This window comes from Anopheles coluzzii, chromosome 3 (assembly GCF_943734685.1).
Source record: "Anopheles coluzzii chromosome 3, AcolN3, whole genome shotgun sequence".
In the NCBI taxonomy this organism is placed as follows: domain Eukaryota; kingdom Metazoa; phylum Arthropoda; class Insecta; order Diptera; family Culicidae; genus Anopheles; species Anopheles coluzzii.
Genome location: NC_064671.1, coordinates 71692426 through 71718474, shown reverse-complemented (window position 1 = coordinate 71718474; position 26049 = coordinate 71692426). Strand labels below are relative to the sequence as shown.

At 42.6% G+C, this 26049-nt stretch overlaps 1 protein-coding gene and 1 long non-coding RNA gene across 3 annotated transcripts in view; one reads left to right on the top strand and one right to left on the bottom strand.

Moving 5' to 3' along the window:
• The window catches only part of LOC120958647 (homeobox protein unc-4-like), a 59300-nt gene that overhangs the window by 8831 nt on the left and 24420 nt on the right, over positions 1 to 26049 (top strand). For both annotated transcript variants that reach the window (XM_040381591.2, XM_040381590.2), the window contains exon 2: positions 20252 to 20305. In XM_040381591.2, the coding sequence (XP_040237525.2) occupies positions 20252 to 20305 (54 nt within the window). The remainder of the gene's footprint in view (positions 1 to 20251; positions 20306 to 26049) is intronic.
• On the bottom strand, positions 18534 to 20270 carry LOC120958648 (uncharacterized). Its single transcript, XR_005752064.2, has 2 exons — positions 19923 to 20270; positions 18534 to 19858 (listed from the first exon to the last, which is right to left on the bottom strand). It is a non-coding gene; the product is annotated as an uncharacterized LOC120958648 (long non-coding RNA).

Genomic DNA, 26049 nt, shown 5'->3' with positions numbered 1-26049 from the left:
CATTTAAAGCGTGTTATAATGCTGCCTTTTCTGCAAAGAGAGCGAAAGAGGGAGAGAGAGAGAGAGCACCACAAAAAGGATCAACAACTGTTGGGAGAGGGTTGGGAGAGCTGGGCAGCAAGGTAAGGAACAAAGCAAAAAAAATCTCGCTTTAATGGCAGTTGTGGTGGCGTTTGAGGAGATTAGAAAGGCGTTAACTGGTAAAGAGGAAGGAAGGTGGTGAAGAGCTCACCGTAGCAGCAGCTCAAGGAGCTGCTGAAATAGGTAATCTTTTACCAAAATAAACCGCCTACGGGTTTGACTGCTTGTGGGTTTCCAATTCCCGTTTTCCTACCGTTTTTTTTTTTGTCCTGTTGCTTTAGTGGGCATCGAATTTCGTAACCCGTTTTGTTTGTGGCAGAGCTCTCTCTCTATTGTACAGTGCGTATGATTCTAGGTCTGCGAAAATTTGAACACCGTATAATATGGTTGTTTTGTTTTCCCTTTGCTTATTTTACTACCCTACATACCACCTCGGTGTCCCGGTCCTCGGTCATAGGGCTGGAATTTATTAGCACGCAAGGATCTTTCTGGTGCGTAAGAGTGCCGGCGGTGGGAGCGCGAAGCTTCGCGTAACTACGAATCTGTGTCTAGAGGGAAAGGGGAGGAAATGCGCGATTCAAAAATTCCAAACATTTTAAGGAATGTTGTACGCTGCTAGTAATGCAACAGAAAGCACAAATAAAGGAAGACACAAAAAACAGAACAGACTCACACATAATAGAAACGGAAACTGATGTGAGATGGCTCGTCCGCCGTCCGTTCGTCCAACGCTAACAAGGGCCCGTGTACCATTGTGTGCGTGTGTTGTGTGGAGCTGCTAATGATATGATGACACTACGGTCCGTTGTTTGCCATTTGTCTATTTATTCCTTTCAGGCTGGAGAGGGACGGGGATGGCCCCAACGTTCACACCTTTGACCTCTCCCGCCCACGGCAGTTCAGGGATTTTTTTTTGCGCACACTGCACAAGGGATGTCACGCGCAAGCAGTGAATGTTCCGCCCGTCAGTCAGCCAAACAGCAAAAACGAAAGACACCCTTTTCCCTCCGATCGAACGCGAGCGATTGAATTCTTTATCGATTGCAGTCAGCACGACCCCGTCGCGCGCGGCACATCATAATATAATCGCGGCCCCGCCGCGTCAAAACGCTCAAGATAACCTCATTTTCATGACAAGTTTGCTGTGAGGTTGACGTATGAATGGGCCTTTCCTTGATAGTTTTGGGCGGTAGTAGGGTGTGTGTGTGCTAGTGAAAGGATGCGTTGGTGTAATGTTGTTCGTTAATAAACGGAATGATTCCGTGGCAGTACGGGGGACAGTGTTGATGGGCTCGCGCCCCCAAAACCCCACGTTTAGCGCAAAAGGACACACGCAAACGGGGTCCGCTGATTTTTGCGTTGGCGTTCGTGACAGGGCACACAAATAACAATGGCTGTAAGTTGTAGGATCTTCTGTCACGCGAAACAGCAAGATAACGTTGGTGTGGAATCCTTGGGGGGGGGGGGGGGGGGCAAAGTATCATCGGAAAAAGGTTTGCAGGTTTGCTATTCTATCGACACAGCAGAGAGGGGTGATGTGGAGAAGGTTTTGGGCGAGCGGCCTGATGGCATGATTGCTAGCGCACTTTTACAACGTTGCTGTGTGTATGGGTGTTTTTTTCTGTGGAATTTCTATTGTAAGAGCTTTGTTGTTAGGGCGCTAAGTTGCCACTAGAATGGTTGGCCAATGTGTTTCGCTCTTCCATTCGGTAGGGAGGAACGTGTAAAGAGGTTGGTTTCATTCAACCGTTTGCAAAAGGCGGCCATAACCTGACGGATAAACGTTGTACTAAAATATTGTCATTATTAGAACAACAGTAAAGGATTGCTAAAAAAACACATCATTGGACGAAAAATTAAAACCGTCCTTAAATGTAAAAAAATAAGATTATAAATTTAGACTCCTAACCTTTTATTTGGCGTAGTTTTATTACAAGTGAAAATAATTCCTTGATCACTCAAGGGTTGAGCAGCGGCAGCAACAATGCTTGATGAATCCTAATTAGCGACCCCTCCTGGAAAAGGAGTTACGCTCTACGGCGCATATCGATCGGTTCCTGCAAGCAGCCCGCTCGTAGCGTGTAGCCCTTTTCGTCTTGCGCGAAGGCGTGGCTTACAGCGCTGTACGTACGCAAATGTTTGTGGCGTACTGTTTTGTATGAGTCGTTTTTTTTTTCACTGTTGGCTTATTGGAATAAGAATGTATTTACAGAATTATTTTGAGAGAACGACATGAAACGGCCCTTGATCAGCTGTTTAGTTTAATATAATCGATTTCTATACGTGGGTTAGTTAGCTATATATAGGGCCGTATTCAATCACGTTCGTTTAGAGTTATTTTTAAACATTTCTTTTTGTGTTTGAATCGTTCGAGGGACATAAATAGTTAAGATATTTGGTGTACGATAACTTCGATTAAAATTAGTAAATTGGTTAAATTTAGGTGAAGGATTCGTTGTGCAAGTGACATTTTTTTGCTTATCCCAAGCGTTTAATTATGTGTGTTTGGTAAACTTTACAAACGTTTGGTGACCGTTTCGTAGGTGTGGAGCAGAGTAGTGAAAACATAGAGAATATTTCAGTAGGAAGAGTGGAAAATATATAGATAATATTTCAGCAGGAAGAATATAGAATATTTCATATCTTTCCGACTCATCTGAAGTTTCTTAAGTTATGACAACTTATTTATAATCAAATTTGCACCTGCGGAAATGTAAATGTAAGGAAATGTGTCTTAAAATATCAGTTTCAGTTGTCATGCAACGTATTATTAAATCCACCTAATAATTGTAATATAACAGTTGATAATATTAAAAAAAAACCTCTGCTTTTTACTTCAACTGCTTTCTTGCGTAAAAAAAGGTTTACTTTGCGGGCAAATTTCTCACTGTTGGCACTATTCAGCCTTTTATCGAGTCAGGGTAATCTTCTTCTTCTTCTTTGGCACAACAACCGTTATCGGTCAAGACCTGCCTTTGTACCTACTTTAGTGAAGTGAGCTTGGCTTTCAGTGACTTATTGTTACCATAGCAAGATAGTCAGTCCTACGTATGGGAGCACGGTCTATTCGGGGCTTGAACCCATGACGGGCATGTTGTTACGTCGTACGAGTTGACGACTGTACCACCAGACCAGCCCCGAGTCAGGGTAATACACAATTAATCATTGTTTTCTTAAATCGCTTATGATTTTGCTAAATGACCGTTTTCCATGTAAAATTGCATAAGGGATTTTATGACTCTTATTGGCATTTTATTAAACATTTATAGTTTATAGCCATACGTTGTTGGGTTCTTTTCCACACTGATTGTATAGACTCATTGCACCAAATAATGTAGTCATCCTTCGCTAAGTGGGGACAGTCGGCATAGGAATCGTACCCTATCTGATTGTTACAGAAATTGGTTGCTTTTATCATATCATAGACTTATACTACTTAACGACATGCAAGGTTTAGGCCTCTGTTTTACTCTTTTAGTGTAAATCAATTTGTCACAGATTGCGATTCCTATCAGAGGCTTAGGAAATTCTTTTGTAGGTCAGCGTCATACCACTCCATAACAGATCCACGATAGCTTCCGGCCTAGAATGGGCTGTCCTCCCGTAGCAATGACTATTCAGGACGTTACACCAAATAGGAGAAGAGAAATAAGAATGGAACATACGCTTCAATGTTGTTTCCAAAGGGATATTTTATTCAAAGTAACATTACGAATCTCGCCATCTTTAAGTTGTGTTTAAACATTAAACTCTTTTTAAGTACTGATAGTGGATTTGTTTTTAAGTATTTAATATTTGTGAAGTGTAAAAAATGCATTCTAATCTCTTCCAAAGTTAAACGGAAATCGATTTTCATGTGATTAGTTTCTTCGAAGTAAATATCTGTTGTATAGTTAATGACGTTGTTAATAACAGTGAAAGGTTGAATAAGAAATCCTGTATATGTCTTAAGCTTTATATTATTCTTTTAGGTGTTATGTCTTTCAGTCACTATCGTGCCCCAATATAACGGTAGACATGCGTTAGTGCCTAAGATATACGTTGGTTTCGAGGCTATAAGACTATAACCAAACTGTTGCGTAAACTGTTTGTATTGTTTTGTACCGTTTTTCCATCCATTCCATGCAACTCTAGTCCCCAAGAGGAAGTGAATTTAATATATTCCGGAGAAAATGTAATTTCTGGTTCCTGTTCTACGAAACCCACATCCACATCGGAAGCCTGTCCCCAAAAGAAAACACACTAAATAACCACTCAAACAAATTCCCACTGAATGTTTATTAACCACTAACAATTTCGGCACTGTGCGTGCGTGTGTGTGTGTGTGTATTATACCTTCTTCTAGTTGATAGTTTCATTGGTATTCACCTGTGGAAAATGGTCTACAAATCGCACTACCACACGCGTTCTCTCTCTGTCTCTTTCATTCACTCGGTCGCTACACGCTACTCCGGTCTGGTCTGGTCACGGCACATACCGGCAGGATTTCGCGTCATTCGAAAGCAAAAGAGTAATTGAATATTCATGCACGAGTTGCCTACTTCTATCGTGCTTCTTTATTAAGCCTTAAAACACCATTTGCGGCCCGAGCACCACCGAGGCCGAGGCCGAGTACAGCGGCATGTAGAGGAACGGACGGTACGCATTCCGATTTCTCTCCGTCCCGCAAAGTGTCCCCGAAAGTTGAATTGGAAATCGTACCCGGGGAGAGAGGGGGGGGGGGGGCTTTAGCGGACCGACCGAAATCCTTCCCAGGGCCTAGGGGTTTTTGTTGTTGTTGTTGTTGTTCGTCAATGCCTGTCGGGGCCGATACCGGGCTGGCACTACAGCGAACGTAACGTAATTTGCACGTCCAAACGGGTGTGCAACAAACGGGTCGACTCCGCTCTGTTGCTAGTGCTTGGGACTTGGGTAGACATGCGCATCAAGCACATCGAGCAACATCGACACATCGGTGTGCCGTATCACCACCACCCATGGCATTGGCCATATACCGTTCGCGCAAAGATCAGCAGCGGCAGCGGCTTGCTAGTTGGAAAATTTGTGCAAACAGCTTGGTGTGGGTCGTCATCCTAGCTTCCTGGTTTGTTGCCTTAAATATTTAATAACCTCCTCAGCCCAACGGACCGACCTGTTCGACCGAACCACCATCCCCCATCCACCATGGAAATGGGTAAACCTGCTGTTTACAGCTTTGTCTTTCGGTACGCTCTGTGTGTATGTTTTTGCGTGCGGTTGCGTTTGCTTGCTTTTCCCCGGAGTTTGTAGAGGTTTGATTTCTAGCGGCGTTTGGCGCTGGGTTGGTGGTGGCACGTGGGATGAGCAGTGGGGGGGGGAGCAGATATTTGGATGCTAAACAGAGTGCGAATCCCTAATCTGTTGTCCCTACCGAGCGGGGAATCGAAATTGGGCGAAACTGATAAATAATTTCCGGATGGAGGGCAAAACCTTTTGCCTATTCAATTACTGCTACAGTTCAGAGTGTTTGGCAATTCGTTTTTTTGGGGGAAGGGGGGGGGGGGGTGCGAAATGGTGTGGATGTGCGCCGCCTTACATTGAATGTTAAAAAAGTTATAAAATAATCATCCAATTCATTTAACTTTCGATGGTGACTAGAATATACTGATGTGTTTTTGTTTGGAAGTTAGTTTACATTTTTATTTCTTTTTGTTTTATTATTTGAGATGAGGTGTGAGCGATACGTGGGCTATGTCTATAAGAAATTGTAGCACTCGTTCATAAAACAAAGTACAAAATGAGGGTTGTCCGATGTTAGATGTTTATGCCGGCAGGGTTTCCCTAGTCGAATTTAAGCTACCGCTTCTCTTTTTGTCCAACGATGAACTACTTTTGGGCGTTTTATCATTTAACTTCTTGAAACAATCTACATATTACAGTCAAAATAATTGCACATTTGCTCACATAATTGCATTTAATTTTATAATTGCACGTTTTAAATAATTGATTGAGTTCATTTCAAATAAAAACTACAGCTAATAATTATATATAATTCTAAAACAATTGAATGTTTATTCCAAAAATACATATAAATTTTATGCCTCTTTTTCCATCAGGTTAATTGATTTTCTATATTTCTTTTAATTTGTTTGGATGGGAATACTTTTTTTAGGGATCTTCTTTTGGTCGTGCCAGACTATAAAAAAGTTGTTGAGACAATCAGTCAATTTTAAAGTTCGTACTGCTCATCAACAACCTATCTTATGTAGTACCAGTAGCGAATCATTTAATGTACGCAGATGTCATTAAAATCTACATGACGATAAAGAATGCCACAGACCAATCTAAGCTACAGCAATACCTTTTCAATTCTCACCAATGGTGCAATCGAAACTGCCTGAGCCTCTGCATTGAAAAATGTCGAGTCATTTCATTCACACGAGCACGAGAAATTAGGAACACCAGCTACACAGTTATCGGTTTACCAATAGAACGCACTAATGCTATGAAGGATCTCGGTGTCATACTTGATTCAAAGCTGTCATTTGACCAGCAAACGGAGGAGGTGATTACTCGAGGTAATCAGTTGCTTGGCATGTTGTTTCGGGTAACAAAAGATTTCAAAGACCCAATCTGCATCAAAGCGCTATACTGCGGTATTACACGCCCGGTACTCGAATACGCCTGCGTTGGCTGGAAACCTTCAACCCAAAGACTTTCTGAGAGAATGGAATCGATATAGCGTCGCTTATCCCGCTTATTCGCAACACGCTTGTTACCTTGGCCACCTGGCAGTCAGTTACCACCTTATGAATCGCGACTTCTGCTCCTCGGACTGCAACCGCTCCACATCCGACGCCGTACCGCACAACAACTATTTGTGGCTGGTTTACTGCAAAATAACATCGACTGTCCTTCCCTGCTCCAGCAGTTAAACTGTTACGTGCCTGCTGTTCAGCTTCGTTCTTGTCCGTTACTTGCCCCGAACCGCAGTCGAACTGGAAATGGCTCTAGAGACCCCTTCAACTCCATGATTAGGGTGTTTAATCGTCATTTGTTTAAGTTTTGGAACCTCAGTGCAATCCTTTAAAAACCGCCTTCGAAGCGAGATATTAAGTTGATCTTTCTACTTATTTTAAACTAATATTAGACTTAAGAAAATTCACACGGATTACTGTTATCCAATGAACGAGAAATAAACAATTGAACAATTGAACAATCACCAGGCCACTCTATCGGGTTTTGGAAGGCTCTATTACTATTTTTATCAAGTATGTTTTTAATAAAAACCAATCCATTTTAGTCACGAATAACTAAACAATTTCTTCAGTGAAACTTGCATTCTATTTGGTTGGAACATTCAGTAAGATATACCCGGCATATTAAACATTAAGTAAGGCTGTGTGTAAATCAGTACAATGCGTTACAGCGACATCGGACCGATAGGATATTCTATGAGATGCAGTTCCGTAGGCAAATACCACAATCATTTGCGGGTTGTGACCAATACAGCCAAATGCTGACGACATAATCCTTCTTTGAAAACCGTTTCCACCCAATCAAATTAAAACATAACTTTATCGAATGCAATTGATACATTTGAAAAAGCCATATATAATATAGATACGATTCTACAAATTCCATTCTTCGTCTGCTTTTTCTTATGTGCGCTAAAGCCTACACGATGCTCGCATAAAAAAGGTTTGCTACACTTATGTATGTTACTGCTCAACTGGACAGCAAGTCCCGGGTGGCTTCCTAAGAAGGGACGGCCCAGATGAGAATTGAACTTCAACTCTGCCTTTTACAATCCGACACGCGTGTTGTTAATTTTAAATAAAATTGGCTGGTATGGTCACACCCAGAAATATCTGTAGACTCATAGAGTATTCCATGTTTGGTTCAATGTAGTATTTTTCATAACGTTTCCATTTCAAGCAAATCAGACAAGAGTTACGTAAAGAAGGATAAGTCACAGGTCTGCAGCTTTATTTCTCTCCTCTCCTGTACTTTTTGATTGACTTTAATTTCAGAAGTAATATTTATTTTATTAGAGACATAAAATAAACACTATCCAATCGATTTTAAATAAGCAGATTTTATACGGAAAACAAGATAAAGAGTATACAATATATTAGTGTAAATTTAGAGGTTGTTATTTCATCTTCGTCGTGGTGTCTGATGTGATGGATGTGCCGGCTCCTACAAGATCGGTTGGAATCGACTCTCAATCGGATCGTTCCGCCGTATCAAAGACTGACTATCAGACTAAGATTTTTGCATCTCATTATTTTGTTATTCAGTACAGTGTTTCCCCGAGTTACGCGAATATTGCGGTCCGGAGACATTCGCGTAACTTTGATTTTCGCGTAAGTCGAATATCACGTCTTGCAGCCAAAATACTCTTGATTAATAATATTTTTTTTATTAAAATTAGTGCTTTTATGCACTTTACTTACTTACTTACTTAAGTAAAAGTAAGTTATTTCAAATTTTTGGACAAATTGCAATTGATTTTTCATTTGACAATTGTTAGAGGAAATTGTACTGATTTGACATATGAACTGTCAAAAATAAAAATTCGCGCAACTCGAGTGTCGCGTAGCTCGGGGAGAGACTGTATTTTGAAGCGCACAAATGCATTTCAAGTTTATAACCTTTAGGATAGTGTGATGAAATAATATAAAGCTGTAAAAATATTACTTACTTATCCGGCGCCAGTCCGTTATCATTCCGTTTTCAGTAAAAATATACATTTGTCATTATATACTTTACGAAATTGTTGTGAAGATTAAAACAGTATAATAGACAGATCTCTTAAAGATACATATAAGGGTTTTTTACTTTCATCCTTTATGATATATTAGCTAACAGTCTATAAACACTACAAGTATATGACAGCAAGGCTGCAATTTGCTCCAAGAAACTCAAGACTCGTTAGATTCTGATTCACGAGTTTAAGCCATCATATTTGTAGTTTACAATTAATCGATACAGATAATCGTTTTTTAATCATAATGCAACAAGAGCATATTATGCTGTTTACGATTATCAAACAAACGTTTCAATGTTCAAAAAAGGAAGATTCGTTTTGAGAATCGTTAAGTTTGATTTATTATATTTGATAGCACAATTAGACGTGTGTTCGTCAATTATCAAACAATTAATATTTATTTACATACTTACTTACAAACAAACAATTAATAACAACCATTTAATTGATATGTTCGCTCATTTTGATTACATGAAATCACATTTTCAATCTTCAACAGGGACGGTCCCATGGTACAGTCGTCAACTCGAATGCCTCAATAACATGCCCGCCATGGGTTCAAACCTAGAATGGACTGTCACCCCGTAGCATGGATTGACTATCTATCCGGCTGCATGGTAATTAATTAAGTCTGGAAAGGCTGTATATAGGCCGGCATGTCCGCGTAGAACGTTACACCAAAATAGTAGTACATTTGCAATCTATGTGAAATATGATTGAAAGTAGTAATAATATATACAAGGGGTGGGGTCCAGTTATCAACTCGAACGACACAATAACATGCCCGTCACCGGTTCAAGCCTAGAAAGGACCATCCCTCCCAAGCAAGGACTATACTATCCTTTTGTGTGGAAATAACTTAAGTCTCAATAGCCTGTATAGACCAGCATGTCCGCATAGGACGCTACGTCAAATAGAAGAATCTATGCAAATTCACTTGCAATAACGATTTGAAAATGTTGAGCAAATGATGGATTGTTTTCTCCACTCCTCGTTAACTCATTTTAGATTAAAAACACAAGACTTTTTATAAAAATGGTGAATTTCGATAGAATGTTAACGTTCAAAATTATAGTAAAGCGGCAATGATGTGCTATGGTAATAATGTAAACGTACGTACTCCAAAAATGAATCTAACGATCACCCATTCACGATACATCCATTCACGAATCCATTTGACATTTGCTTTGTTTTCCTAAATTCAATCGATCGAACGGGATAATGAGCAAAATTGTATTTAACTGCAGCCTGGAAACTGTGACTCTGTGGTGAAAGTAGATCCCGATGGGCCACACTAAACTCCTCTCCCCTACCCGGTTTGGTGTACATTTGACTGTGCAATGAATTGTGGTTTAATTAATTTTGGATTTCGATATGACGTGCACCATTGCTACGGTAGGGTAAGGTTAAAACTAGTAGGGTACAGTCGGGTGATTCAGCTAATTTAAAGAGCATTAATCGATGTTACAAACGCGATAGAACGAATGAATCCCAGGGAATGCGCTCAATTAGATCAATTGGTCGTTCGTAATGATAGCAGTGCCTTTTTGGGAAGGTAATTTAAAATGTGGTTCAGATACTCCCAGAGCAACAGCTGTAATTGCGAGATAACACATCTGTAAAGTGAAACCACGTGATTCTATTTCACTTCACTAAACAGATATTGAATTTTTTTTGTTGGTTTTGTAGTTGTACCTTAAAACGTTGTAGTTAAAACAACAAGTGGCTAGGTAGACTATAAGTAGGACCACTCTTTTATTGGTCGCCATGATGGATTTGGATTTCTACGTTTCTTGAGAAGAGCAAAGGAGTGATTGCTTAGAAAAGGGGTATAAAAAACTTGGTTCTTTCTGAACGTCTAATGAAGATTTGTGAAAGGACGCACCGAGCATGTCAGCATAAGTATTTTAATCACAACCGACTTTTTTGAATTAAAAAAAGTACATTATACGTACACATTAATCAGTTAAATGAGTATGTTGTGGCTTTGTTTACTGATTACCTCTGTGTTCCCGAGCATGCGCTGTAGGTTGTGATATTAAATTTGCTCTAAATATTCAATAGGCTAATTTTATACATGAATATCCTACGGCCCTTGTGGTACAATATACCGATGGATAATTAGCTAACTCTACGTTGATTAACTGTATCATGTAGACAAGAAAGCTTTAGTCATCTGTCGCACTATAATGAAGATACTGTTAAGAATAATGATGTACTTACACATTTTGTGTACATTAGGAATTTTATTTGATTTTTTTGCAATAAACACAATTTCAATAAATCTATTTGAATATTCATGCAAAATATACAGTCAGAAGCCACATTGAAAAGTGTAAAGTAAAATCAAGGTATTTGTTTTTAAGAATTAAGAATTTATTTGGCCAAAACAGTTAAAAAGTATCAGTTAAGAAAGAATGAATCTTGTAGACATCAATATTTATGTTTAATTTGTGCACATATTTATTATATTGTGTCGGTGTTTATTGATATGTCGTTATCTTTGATGCGATAAGTAATTTAGATATTCTGATATACTTAACATTTAATCATTTTCACAACAAAAGCTTTCTTATTAAATTATTTGTGTGTGTAGTTGAAGTATCTCTTTCCTTTTTTCTGTTTTTTAGTTTTTTCATTAAAAACTCCTGGATTTTATTGCTTCTATAGCAAAATGGAATATAGATGGAACTTACTGAATTGGCACTCGATTGTTGTGTTGTTTGACCGATGTTATATATTTATTTATTTATTCAGTAAAATTTTCCAATGGCCTCCACAGTGGCCTGAGCAACTTAAACCAACAATCTTAACATTATGTGCTACTTAATGATCTAACATTAATTGGGGTCAAGAGCGACTATCAAGATCGTCGATGTTGTGTTAGCATTTTTGCAACGAATACACTCTGGGAATCCATACGGCGATATTTGAGAGATTGAATTCTTAGTATTAAGCATCTTGTGCAGTAAGGATCGTCGTGCCGTGGTGTGTTAATTAGGATTCGACGGGTGTATTTTTTTACGGATTTTAGTTTCTTAATTCAGATAGACGAGTAGGGACACTATAAAACAGAAAAATACTCCAGAACTGACCGAACAAATAACAAGTACAATGACTTAATGCAATGTATATTCTTTATAGTCTTAGAGTGGCGATTAATGGATTGGTAATGGACGTGGAAATCAAGTTTAGTGTCAAGCATAACTCATAGATCACGGATGACACATGGTCGTTCCAGGTTAGCACCTAGTAGCTTATAATCATAATGGATGGGGGTTTTTAAACGTTTAAAGGAAATCACGGTACATTTGTTCACGGAGATAGATATGATGAATTATATACGATACAGATCCATAGGATAAAATTCAATAACAAAACATTGCGATTTATAAGCAAATACTTTCCATGGGCTATAATTAATACACAATTACGAATTAACAACTCGAAAGTTGAATTCACATAAAGAAAATATCAATACGATTTAAGCCATGCACAATTGGAATGGTCTAACATACTGAAAATTCGTAAATTTAAGTTAATTCCATAGCAAAAGTCATTCCCAACAGATAATGTTGCGTACCGTCTGGGATTGCTGATATTGAACCATAGCATACCAAACCTTGGCCTTGGGACGATGTATTAAAACTCACTGTAAAGCGAGTTAATTTATTCTAACCACAATTCCACAACAAAAAAAAACCCTTTCTCATCTGACGTCACCATGCCACACAGTTTTCAACCAGCACACACACACACACAATCAAAATGCCAGCCTTTTGCACCTTATCATTACGTTCTTATTACGTTCTTTTTCCACCTCGTTATGTTCCTCTTTCGGCACCCTGTGTTGCCCTCCACCCGAACCTGACGGATGATGGAAAAACGGGTAAGGAAAATTAGCCCTCCGAGAATAACATTTCCACGGCACGCACTGCCAAGAGCACAACCGAATGCCGCTTCCGGTGTGTGTAATGCTATCGGCCATTTTCATGATCACACCGCCATCGCCCGGCTCACTTCGCTCCATCCGTCAGCAAGTCAGGGCGGTAAGGTGGTGGAAAATATTACCCAGTTTCCCCGGTTTCCCTCGGTGCTTATTTCGGGCGACTGTCCTTTTTCCGTTTCTGCCTCTTACCTACTCCCGTGGTGCTCTGTCGATGGGCGCCTTTTCCCGACGTTCCATTTTACTCCCGACACACCACTACGTAGCAGCGTAAATGTGTGTAATAAGCACCCGGCCCATTCACAACTACACAGCCCCGAGAGCAAGCGAGTAAATGGTGGATGTGTGCGTATGTGTGTGTGTGTGTTTACTTTGGTCTGGTCGCAATTAAATTCACCACAGCGAGTCCTTGCCGTTCGATCAACATAACGCGTATGGTGGCTGCTCACACAACTCACCTCAACGCTATTATTCTATTCATTTCGCGCAAAAGGGGTTTTGCGCGCGTCTGTACATATACATGTGCAGCAGCGTTGGTATATAGAGCGCGTTCGTGCTTCCATTGCTGTTTCGTTCCTCCGGCTGCTGCTCCGCTCCGTCACACCAGTCAAGTCGCATTTGGTTGCCATCGCAGCAACCAGCGCCAACGCTGAGGGGTTGCTGCAAAAGGAGTAGAAGTGCACTTTGTTTTCGTGACGAAGCCATTCCGCCGTTGGCCATTATTGCGAAGCGGTTGTGCGCGCCAGCCAGTGTATGTGCGTTGCGTACTTGTATATGTACAAAAGCAGCTCCCTTCTCCCCCTCCTCCTTTTTCCGCATTCCGCATTATCATGCCGTTGTTGTTTTACTGGCTGGAAGAAAGGGAGCAAAACCGACAAAGATGATTGTCGTGTACTGCTGGTGTCCATTCCGCTGCACCGAACGCGCTGCAAAGCGATGAGGCAAAACACGCCACAATCGTACGTCCTTATGCGAGCGCCCTGCTCCCCCCCCCCCCCCCATCGTCCTACGTACATAAATGAAGCGCACCAACACACGCTCACACGCGCTCAAGATGAACGCGGAGGGGGAGAGCACAGCACAAAAAAAGGCAACATAAACGGCCGCCATTACGCGACTGTCGGTTGGTGGTCGACTTTATGTTCATCTGCTGCTGCTGCTGCTACCGGGAAGCAGCATTTATGCTACAACAAGATGATTTGCCACGCGAGAGTCCAGAGCAATGGCTGCGACGGTGGCCCGTGTGATGCCGTCTTGCGCACTGCGAACGCACTGGCATCGTGGTCTGTTCGTGCCTGTTCCTTGGAAAAGCAAACCGAACGAAAATTGTGAGATGCTCGTGACCGGGTTGGGGGGAGGGTTTTAGTGCAAACCGGGAGACAATTTATGGCCGCAGGGATTGGTGCTTTGGTGGTGGGCTCTTCGAAAATTGTATTAGAGCGTTTTGTTTGCTCATTTGTGCTGTGTCGACTGTGTAGTGATGGACGTGCTTAAGACTGATACAATTAGATTAAATTAGACATAAATTGAAAACATAAAGAAGCATGCATTAGTCACAAGAAATACATAATAATTGCTAACTTTCCATCTAGAACCACGAGGAAACAACTCCAACACTATCAATAAGCAATCAAAATGGAAAGATTGCTTCAATTGATTCACTAAAGTAGTATAAAGGAAGCACTCAAACCTTCACCGACTGCAATTGTAAGGAGAATTGTGTATTTGATTGTACTTTTCCACCAAAGCAATTCCTGCCTTTCTTTGCAAACGATTTGCGCACAAAACCCGAGTTTGCAGAGTTTCCATTATTTTTCGTAGCACTCTCTCTTCACTTTTTTGCACTATTTTTGCTACATTCCTTCTGTCCCGCGGATCCCTTTTGTTGCTTTGTGCACAATTCTCGTTTAACACCTTACCTTAGTGGGTCCAAATGGAGCGCAAAAAAAGCACAAACACACACACACCTGAAGCCGCGCGATGCTCTCGATGCTGTCGATTGTGTGTCGGATGGTTGGATGTCGAGCTGCGTGTTTGTTTTGCACACCTCCGTTACGGCACGAATGGGAATAGAAGAGTAAAAAAACATCATCAAAGGAATTGCACTTCGCATGCACAAAGGACGCTACAGCACCCAGGTTAACCCCGCTGCACGGCACTGCGCACTGTGCAGACACGAGTGTAAGCGTATTGGGTCGCAGTAGAGCAAAAATCGTTTAAACTTTGGCGTACGAAACGTACCGAAAAACTAACGACGTCTTCTACAGTGCGCAAAGGGCAAACAATCAAACTACGCTGCGGGAGAACCGGCGCCTGCACTAAGCTCAAGTGACATTAAGTAAACGAAGGCAAGCAAACAAGCTGCAGCTATCCGTCGTTATCCGGTCCTTGCGGCGAAAGGATATTGTAATATGGGATGGAGCAGGGCAATGCAAACAAACAAAAAACTGGGAACAACTTTTCCCTTATCTCGGGACACAATCAATCGCAGAAGAAAACCCCCGGAGAGGATCGATTGATTTTGTTCGATCGCGATGAGCACAAAGACATCGAGTACAGCAGCAAACGGGAATGTGTACGAAGTGTAGTAACTACACTAGCTTCTCTCAGCCAGACCATGCCCCAAAACTCCACCGCCACCATCACCACCTCTACTGGCTTATATGCTAATTTTAATGAGGAACTCAAGTATCGTTTACGTTTTTCGTTCGCTGTGCCGTTCTTCCCATCCAGTGTTCCGACCGCGTCCATCGACGACGACGGCGACGACGACGGCTGGCGCATAATCAGCCCACGAGGAAGAGAAAAGGTGAATAAAACATGAATTGGCAATTTCACCATCAAGAAAATCTACCGGCACACTTGAGGATTACGAGAATTGCCCTGAATGGGATCGAATAGATTTGATTATGCCCCGTGCTGAATCGGGGCAGCAGTACGCCCAGAAGCGTTCTCTTTCTCTCCCTCTGTATGCTTGCTTTGGCAGCGGAATCATCAAAAGAAAGTCCTCAGACATGCGCATATTTCTGCTAGCGTGGGGATACATTGGAAATGTTTCTCGTTTTTTTTTTGTGAGGTAGTTTTCTGCTGTTCTGTAGTGTGAAGAAATTGGACGACATTCTTTTTGAAGCGTTTTTTACTAAGGAATATGAAGATGTAAGCTTAATTCTGGAACTCTGGAAGATGTAAAGATAATTCAGGCATCGAGCGTGCCAGTTTTAATTTGCGACTACTCTGGGGCTTCTGAGGCTAGTGCGCTAATATCCTGTTGAACGTCTCTCGATGTTCACCCTCTTTGATTAAATAATCGCAGTCTATTCCTTCGCATTGAGGACACAATCCATACAAAGGTTGAACCTTTGAGGAGTATGTTGTTAAGTTCTGCAAAACGTTCATACCGTATTATAGCGAAAGACCTCAACATTTCACATTATTAAACTCCTTCCTTCTCATACACGTACAGCGTTGATCAGGCATTCCCCTGCACCGTTTGTTCGAGTGCAGTTCGACAACTATTAACTCGATTGTGATTGAGACCATACTCTTCTAATCGTAGTTTGATCGTTTCATTACCCCTTCCCTTCCGAGAACACGAACCTAGAACACCCAACGAAACGTCTTGGTCCGGACATACCCATGTAGCATGTTGTGTTCTTCCCCACACGACAAGCCCGAGTGGATCACTTCAGTGATCGGTGAAGTAGTTGATAGGCGATAGGTTGTCGGCGAGAGTAGAGTTTCTTTCTGACTTCTCTGACCCCCGAGCCTCTTGCACTGTGTTGACAGACCGTTTCGTTTTGAAAGTGGCGTTTAAACGAATACCGTGAGATCCGGATCCCGGTGGAACGGTGGTCTCGAAGAGACAATCATCACACTCGCACTCATCCTCACCACACACAAAACAGACAACAGTGTGCGTGTGTGTGGACGGCTTGAAAGCAAGTTCCGAAACAAAGCTGGCGCCTTGTTGAAGGGCATCGAATTACCTACTCGATTCCACTCTCCGAAAACTAGCCGAAACAAGGAGGGGGGGTTCTTCAAGGGAGGAGGGTGTCGACAAGGGTGTGACGAAACTCTCCGCCGGTGTCGGTTTGCCCACGGGCCCCGATTGGTTCCAGCCGCTGTCGTTTTGTGAGGTGGCGTTCTTCCTTCTTTCTTGTTCTGTTCTTGATCGGGATGTCTTATACTGCAGCTTTGCCCAGGTCCCAGGTTGGAGTGGATTTTCTTCGAAATGTGAACCAAACTTCCAAACATCTTCATAGATTCCTTGGAAAAAAGACACCCAGTTGGACCAGTTGGAATCGCTCAAAGTTGGAGCGGTATGCTGTGGTGTGTATACTTGTGGACGCACAAGAAGTCAATCTTGGTGTGGACTGTTTTCGCTCTCACGAGGCCCTCGGGGAACGTACCTCAATTACGGGAAAAACTTCATCCCATCCTCCATCGACATCGGCTGACATTGGCCAGGTTCGGTCGCTGACGATGCGATAAAATCGATCAAATTCTTCTCTCCACAGCAACACAGACTAATGTCATACGTCGGAGTGCGTCGGTGCGGTGCGGTAAAGCAACGGCACTGCCGCGGCACGTGGCCATACCAATTTGTCGTGCTCGTGCGTCCATTTCGTCAATCGTCGCACGTTGAGTTGCAATGGGAATGGCACGAAACAACAGTTGGGCGCACACGCCCAAACGGCGGCGGCCCCACAAACAACGGACGGACGGAGCGATGCAGATGATGATGGAGCCAAGGAAATGGAAATCGACAAACGCGTAATTGGATTTTCCGATCCGTGCCCGTGGGCGGTTCGTGGCCAACGGTGTGCACACTTCGCAACCAGCACGTTGAAAAGTGTTGGGAAGAGCGCCGTTCGGGTAACAGAAGACTGGAGAGCTTATGGAGCTAGAATGGTTTATTGTGAAAATAATCTCTTAAAGAACAGTGAATGTGATTATGATACTTTTAGAGTAACTTCTAGGTTATTTTACACCTTAAGAAGTTCGTCTGTAGCTAACAACTGCAAATTGGGCACTTTTCAATTGGAAAAACTCGCTCCAACTACAGTTGTGCGATATCTACGTTCCGTTGGTTTTGCTTCAACGATTCCAACCTGCTCACGAAACCTAACGACGATCCTCCACTACAGTTCGGGACTGAAACTGCCCCTTGCAGTAAGGGGGAGGGAGGTAAAGTAGGCAAGATAACCGCCGTTTCGTTTCCGGAATTGAATTGGCAAGTAATTTATACAGTTTCTGGCTTTCTGGTTCCCAAAGTTGCCACGGCGAATCGATTCCACCAGGCAAATGCCCGGTATCTGGCGTCCTGGAGAGAACGGGCAACCGAAAAGTGGAGCCCGATAAATAACCAGCACGAAGGGAGGAGCGTGTCATTTTCGGGAAGGCCACAAGGTTCCTGGGTAGCTTATAGTAGTAGTAGTGGCAGGCCCATCGGCTGACCTGCGCAATCCGATACGCCACATTACTGGACGGTGGGAAAAGGCAAGTTTTATTCACATGAATCGTCTTCGGGCAAAAGCGACGTGCGGGTTTCGTTGTGCCGCTTTTCTACGAACCTCACTTGTGACCGTTTTGGGGTGTTGACGGGGCACGAAGGACGTCGCGCGGTGGTGATTTACGTGACCTCGTAAACTGACTCGAATCATCCGAGCGAATTGGACTGGATCAAATTCAATTAGGAAGTAGGTGAAAAGGCCTGCTAACATATCTAATTAGAGTGAAGCTACTCTTGGGCTTTGGACCGAAACGTGTCCTAACTTTGTGTGGCAATGCATTTATTTAAAATGCTTGCAATGTTTAATTATGCAACCCAATTTGTAGTGCTCACTCTACTCACCGCTTTCACCGAGCTGTATTAAATGTATGCTTTTTTGCTGTCTGCTGCTGCTGCTGCTGCTTTACACTGCGTTGCATTTCTTGCAGCTTTACGGGGAGGACCAGCTCGCATCTTAACAAGAAATTGCTTATTTCCTGCACTCCTCCTGTTCCCAAATTCTCCCACAGGCTTGCGTATGGGTGTGTTTGCTTTGACAGTGTGCCAGCCAAAGGGGTTGGCTAGAAAGGATAGTTTTTAATTGAAATGCAGCGGTATTTTGATACCTTCTTCCTTTTCCCCCTGCGAGAACACGAGCCTGTACAGCATGCGATGTGCAGCCGAACAATGCCAAACTTCTTGAACTCGGCAAAGAGTTAAAAAGCGTCAAAATCTCGCATCGTCATGCGAGGAGAAAAGGCGTACCGGAAAAAAAACTGTCCCTAGAACCTTGGCGTTGAGGCAGTGCGATAGAATTTCCTACGACCATCGTTTGCCATCGATCGATCTTGTACTGCAGTGGCAGACAATCGCTGCGAAGCAAATCCTCTCTCTTTCTCTCTCTGTGTGTGCCAAAAATTCTGCCCGTAATTCGATACGATTTCAATGGTTCTGCCTAATTGCTTGATTGGAAGATGATATCCGCTGCTCAACCACACAGAAGGGCACGGGGAAATTGATATTTGATGCCTGGTTACCTTTTTCGCTTTCGCTTTTCAACGCATTTTCCTGCCGTTCCAACGGTGCGATAAATTATCCTCACAATACAAACGCAGCTTTCTTTTCGAGAATTTCTTCACCACAAACGGAATGTGGCGCGAGCGCTTAGAGAGAGATCCGTGTTCTTGATGAATTTCCCTTTCCGGGACGATTTCGGGGCTATTGATTAGTATTTAGTTACGAGATCTTCGCAATCCAACAACACAATAGGTTGATTGTGAAAGTGTGTGTGTGTGTGTGTGTGTGTGTGGGAAGTGTCGCCGTGGGAGGCACACTCTGTTGGGAAATGTGGAGGAACAATTCCGCAAGCTTGTGTGTTTATTGATTTTGAAGTTCCACCAAACCCGGTATCGATGGCATTTCCAGCAGCCCCGAAACAATGGTTTGCTTTCTTGAGTTTCAAAACCCAACTCTTGTTTGTTTGATTTCCAGAACGCAGTTTGAGGGATTTGTACGTCACCGTATCGCCAGTTTCGCTCGGTACACACAATACAGTAAATCCTGCAATACTCTGCAGCTCACCTTAAATTATTCCTCCAATGTTTTTGTTCTGCAAGAAAGCATCCTTCGAAAAGCGTCATCAAAGCAGGCGAGCAAAACGCCCAAACACTCACCTAGCTTCGATTCCACAAACATTCCGATCCAATCAATAAATGAAACTCGTCTGCACTTAAACAGTCTACCCCAAAGGGACCAAGGGGACGAATTCCTTTTGCTACGGCACGAGAATTTTCCATCCGAAACGGGTAATCTTCCTATTGCCGATAATATCCCCCTTGTCACCTCTTCTCACATGCGCGCCCGATTCCGGCATTCTCCGGTCTAATGGCAAATTACTAAATTCAATAATAATGAGATTCGTGCTGGAAACCACTGTCACGGCACTTTTTTTTAGCTTTTTCATCACTCTCACTTTCCCTTTTTTTCTCTCTCTTTTTCGCAGATTTTACACACTTAAAGTCAACCTTTGGCGGTGGTGGCGGTGCGTGCTTACCGGGTAAGTTTGCCGTTCACAGTGTACTAGATCGAAAATGTTCCCCACGGGTAGAAGCAAAAAAGAATACTCCTGCCTTCCATCATCATCATCATCATCATCATCATCATCAGCACAAGCATCGTTCGATTTCAATTTGCATTTTCATTCGTGTTCTTCGCCCGGGAGTGTCGTTCCGTTCGCCATGCAGTAATGGAGAGAGTTTTTTGTTGTTGTTGGTAGGGGCGATCGCCGAGACGACGACTTCACTGTGGCAGTGGAGTACAGTAAAGATGACTTTCCTAAATCTGTTGCCGAAATTGACTAATTTTGCAACCAGTCGGGATCCATTCGGTTCGGTCTCCTGGGGGGAGGGGGGAGAATTGAGGAGCACCAATCACCAACACCCGGGGCTGTTCGTTGCTTTTGCGGCTCCGGCACAGGGTAGTCCTGATCATGCGCAAGAATCGTCGTATACACTCTCTCTCCCCCCACGCATACACCCACACAGCATAAGGTGGTGTGTGTTAACAGCCATTTATGTATTTTTTTCTCTCATCCACTTCCCCGTTTGCACCCTCCGCAGACCCTCCAGAAGCTGCAGAAGTTAGTTTCCACGAAGGACTTTTGGGGATTTTTGTGCTTTCTGTCCTATGTTTGGTGGGCTGCATTATGTACCGTACCAGTACCGTTTCAGTCAGTCACTTTGTGACTTTTCTGCTCGCCCCTTTTTTGCTTTTGCAGCCCTCCTTTCTCTTCACCACCTCACTCGGTGCGTTCATCTCTTCTGCTTATTTAATGTGCGGCGCTTGCTTCGGGCAGCGTCGTTCGTTGGGCTGTGTGCGGAAGATTTCGGTACATAAAGCGTATCGTAAAGTACGTTCTGATATTTTAATCTCATTTCGCGCACAATGAAGTAGACGTGTGGCAGAGGGAGGGGAAGGGAAGGTGGCGGACACTGGTTTGCTTTTGGGTGTGCGCCCTCTCCATCTCGGAAATCTCCCCCCGGAGCACGAAACGAAATCCACTGGCAAGGTGCACGTACCACCAACAATGCGATAATTGGTTTGGTTTCAAGAGAGCAAATTTTCGCGTGCTAGAAAATAGAAAATGGAAAAACACCTTGTGCCACAGAGCTTTCTTCTTCGTTGGCTCGTTTTGCCACTCGTTCGGAACCACTGCCTTGGGCTGCCAAACATGGCTGCCCGGTTTTTTGCCTCAAGAAAAACCCCTTTTTTCCACCACTCACACCAGGGGAATAAATCCCTACCTGCCTGCTGGGTTTTTATGACGAGCTCTGTACCGAGCGAATGCTCCCAACTCACCTCAAAGCCTACTTGCTCCACAGGGGCGTTCGACTTAAAATGGGATTCCATGCTTTTGAATACGCACGACTGTATTCGTTGTGTGTGTGTTTGTGTGTTGTGATTCGGTTTGGAGACGGTTCAGTTGTTTAAAGCGGTGACAGCTAAATTAAATTATCTACCAACCCTCACTGCAGGGTTTTTGGGGGGCGTTGATGTGCGCATTGTGTTTATCAAACGGTACCGGTTCGGGCCTGGGCTGGCATCCCGAGGAGAGAAAACGCGTGAAAAGGCGTTGCTGTTTGCTGAGCACGTGTGGAGGTGTGAAACCTTCCACCAGACGCACTTCTTCGGAAAGCGACTTTCATCTGTGAAGAGATTTGGGGGTTGTTGTTGTAGGATTGAAATGAAATAAGACGATGGTTTAGGGCGAAGATTAAATAAATGAATTAAGCTAAAGGAATCAGTGGTAAAGCTTTGCTTTTAAAATTTTTAAGCAAAAATTTGCCTTAATACTTTAACATTTTTAAAGTATTAAGGCAAATTTCAAGATTTCAAAAATGTCTCATATGGAGTATAACATTGAAGCAATGGAAGGTTCAATTTGAATTACTTACAGGGTTTTCGAGCATTATATAGACATGTTCAGCGAGTTGTAGATTCGTTCAGGCATATAATAGACTCTTTCAGCGAGATATAGAATTGTTCGGATGTAGGTGTAGACATGTTCAGCGATTCTGTAGAGCTGTCATTTGTTTTGTTTACACACTGTGCCGCAGGGTTCAATTTTTCATTCTTAAAAGTCCTAAAAGTAGCTAATAATCATTCTCCAAGCTGTTTAATGCATAAATTAGTTGAAAAAAGGATATTTTTTCGAAAACCGTTTGTTTACCTTCTGATGAGAATGATCCAACTTGCAGTCCAAGGGGTACGAAAGTGACAGCTCTACAGTATAACCGAACATGTCTACACCTACATCCGAACAATTCTATATCTCGCTGAAAGAGTCTATTATATGCCTGAACGAATCTACAACTCGCTGAACATGTCTATATAATCCTCGAAAACCCTGTATTACTTTAAAATCTCAATCCAACCTACAGAGCACGTCGAAGAAACTAAAAAGTTCAAAATTGGGGGATTTTATGTGTTAAGATAGAAAGCTTTAATGAAGAAAGCGGTCGTCAATGAAGCAAACATCATCCGAAATGTATTTTCCTTACCAAGACTCACAGTAATTTTCCGTTGCATTAATTGTTGACAGTTGTGTTCAGACAATCGTACAACTCCAACTCGTTTTATGGTTGTTTGCTCTGTTTTGTATAATATTTATTGATTTTATAAATTTGTAAAGCCTCGATTTCAACAATTGGGAGCTTCTCTTGACAAAATACCTGCAATTGTTTACCTTCCTTCCAGGTGTTTGACAAGAACAAACGGAAACAAGTTTGACGCGTGGTTTTGTATGTTGTTCAAAAATAATTTCAGCTACCAAATATCAAACTCAAAATACCACCGTAACATACATAAAAGACTTTAATGCTATTTCAGGATAATGTTAAAAAAACCTTATCATGTCCTAACTTTTGATAACAATCGGGCAATTGGAAAAGGATAACTCCCAGATCGCCGCAATCCACTGAATAGAACCCAACAATTACACTAATAGACCTATCGCATTATACCCATTGTGGGAAGGATAAGATGTGTTTCCCTTTTTTTACACGTCTCAAACCCCCTTTCACCAACTCCCATTTACCACAACAGGTTCGTCAAATCGGACCCAACTCTAAGAAGCAAAAAAAGACTGTGAAAAAAGACTACCAAGCACACACACACCCTCTCTCTCTCTTGAACAAGTATTGCCATTTGCGACCACATACTCGGCCACGCACTAGGGTGTCATCCCAATCGCCTATCATGTTCAACTCTCTCTCCCCTCAGTAGTAGGGTTTACAAGTGTAATCGTACCAGCAAAAGACTACCACTAGCCGCTCCTTGCAACGGTACAGCAGACCAAAGTGACACCCAATTTCGGATCGATGCTCTTAAGCCGGATTACCCGACCACCTTCAGCGTGTTCCATATTCCACGCGTGCAACAATCGTGCAAAAACCTCAAAATGGAACAACAACACTACAGCACGCAACCCTATTCTTCGTTCCCTGGTTTTTTTTGTGGCCCCCTTCTTTGTTATCCCACAAGGACGAGGGGTTTCGAAGAAATATTTGTCCAAAATTGGGCATACACCGGCCATTCCACGGAGGAAACACGCCGCCATTCTTTCTCACCTGTTCGCCGTAACTCACGCGCGCTGAACCGGATGTGGCACTGGATGGTGTGATGTTCGCGGGGGGGTAATGTGCGCCTGGGTAAACAGCTCTCTTCTGCCGCATGTTCGCATTGTCCGGACAATGCCAGGGGGTATTTTGCATTTATTTGGAGACTCCTTGTCAAGCGCACTTCATAGCAAAAGGTAAACGGATCCATCATCCTCCAACATTCCACCTAGGATCCGTTCTGGCTGGCTGGCGGTGTGCAAATCGCAGCTAAGATCCTGCCGTTTTTTTTACTGTCGTCATCGTCTTTTATTCTTCCCACGTGGCCCTTTGGTATGTAGGGATGATGTGTTTCCTTTTTTTTGTGGTGTATAAGTATTGTCCAAACATGTGTTGTAGCGGAGAGAAGATGTAAGGATTGTGTTGAATGGTGTGCAACCAACCAGCAGAGTGGGCGAGAGAGCATGGAAATGGACAATAAATACAGCGCTGCTGGTTGCGGTATTGAAGGTAAATAGCTCGTTACGGGAAGCGAGTATTATGGATGTTCTTTCGCCCAAAGGCAAATTGGATGAGTTGGTTTATTAAATCAATTATTTCGGTGGGTTTTTATTTTGTGCATTTTTGTAAAACAGAAAACAATTAAAACAGTCTCACAGTCGGATAGCATGAAACTACGTCGACTGTTTATTGCCGTTTCGGTGTGGAATGTTGTTTACGCCGGGAAGTCACTATTTTACGGTCAATTTTTCTTCCCTTTTCACACCGTCGTCAACTTCCAACCCGATGGATGCGCGTTATTAAGACTCGTAACTAATCGAACCGTAAATAACGTGTTCCTCTCCACATACACACGCATGCTCTCATACGCATGTAAAGACGCAAAGCACGGGCTCCCCCCCATTAACTGCCGCGGGGACATGTTGCGTAGCGAAACAATCGTACCAATTTCTGTACGCAGACATTCACACACCGACCGAAGGACCGAAACTCTGTCCTGGTGGTACCACACCATGTGTGTGTGTGTGTGAGTGTACGCACACATACAGGAAAATTAATTAATTTACCTTAAAACGAACTAATAAAACGAAATTGGTAAAATTCTTAGCCATTTTACATGACTCTCGTGGTGGGAGAGCGGCAGCAGCGGGAGTCAAAGACAAATTAAATAAATTTCCTTCACACGTACGGATGTGCGTTTGCTCGTTTTGCATGGGATGCACACATTGGGATGTGGTACCAGGAACCAGGGCGATTTAGTGTCGGCTTTGGAATGCGGAATACACATCCTCCCGCCCAGGAACGCATACGTGTGTCTAAATAGTGAAATATCATTCACTTTCACCCCTCACTCCCTTTACGTTTCGCTTCACTGCAGACATACCACAGGGACATACACACACATAGTCGCTAAAGTCGCAAGCAAAACAGGTCCTTTGGGTTCAGACACAGCTAGACACGCACGCACACGTAATAGGGATGATGCGGAAAATAGTCAATTTTCGTTGCGCGAAAGGGGTTTCCGTGCTTCAGGATCAAGCGGCGCGAATTTGTTACAATTCAAGGGTGTCTGCGGTGTGTTGGCATTGGGTGGTATTGTTAAACACACACACACACACTGTTGAGCAATACACACTTGACCAGCTGGCAGGGAACGAGGCGAGCAGTTGATTTCGTAGCTTAGGTAGGGAAATTAAGTGGAAAAAGATAGTGTAAGAGACGAAAGTGGACGAGAAGTTGGTACGAAGCTATCTTCTATATTTAAAAATAGATGTTCAGATGTACAATTAGCAATAAAACACTTTAATTTATTCATATATTTGCTATTTGTTTTTCCAATTCGAACTCTCTCTCTTTCGATAATCTTATATTCGAAGTGAAATACAGATTCAAAATGTTGTTTTGATCTTGTTGCAAATCAATTACCTATTTGCTCACGTTTTACCTTAATTTGTGCATATCTTTTCATTTATGTGTTATGGTTTTCGCCATTATTGCTACAATTATTCCCTCCTCCAACTATTTTTATTTGTTTTTTTATTATTTTGAAGAGAAATTCTTCTATTTTAGAATGATGCTATGAACGCAGGACTTGCATGTATTGAGTGAATACGCCAATTTATTGTGGAATGTTCATTAAAATGTCTCCAAGGTTACGCTTATTTTTCTGCTCTAAAATTGCTGT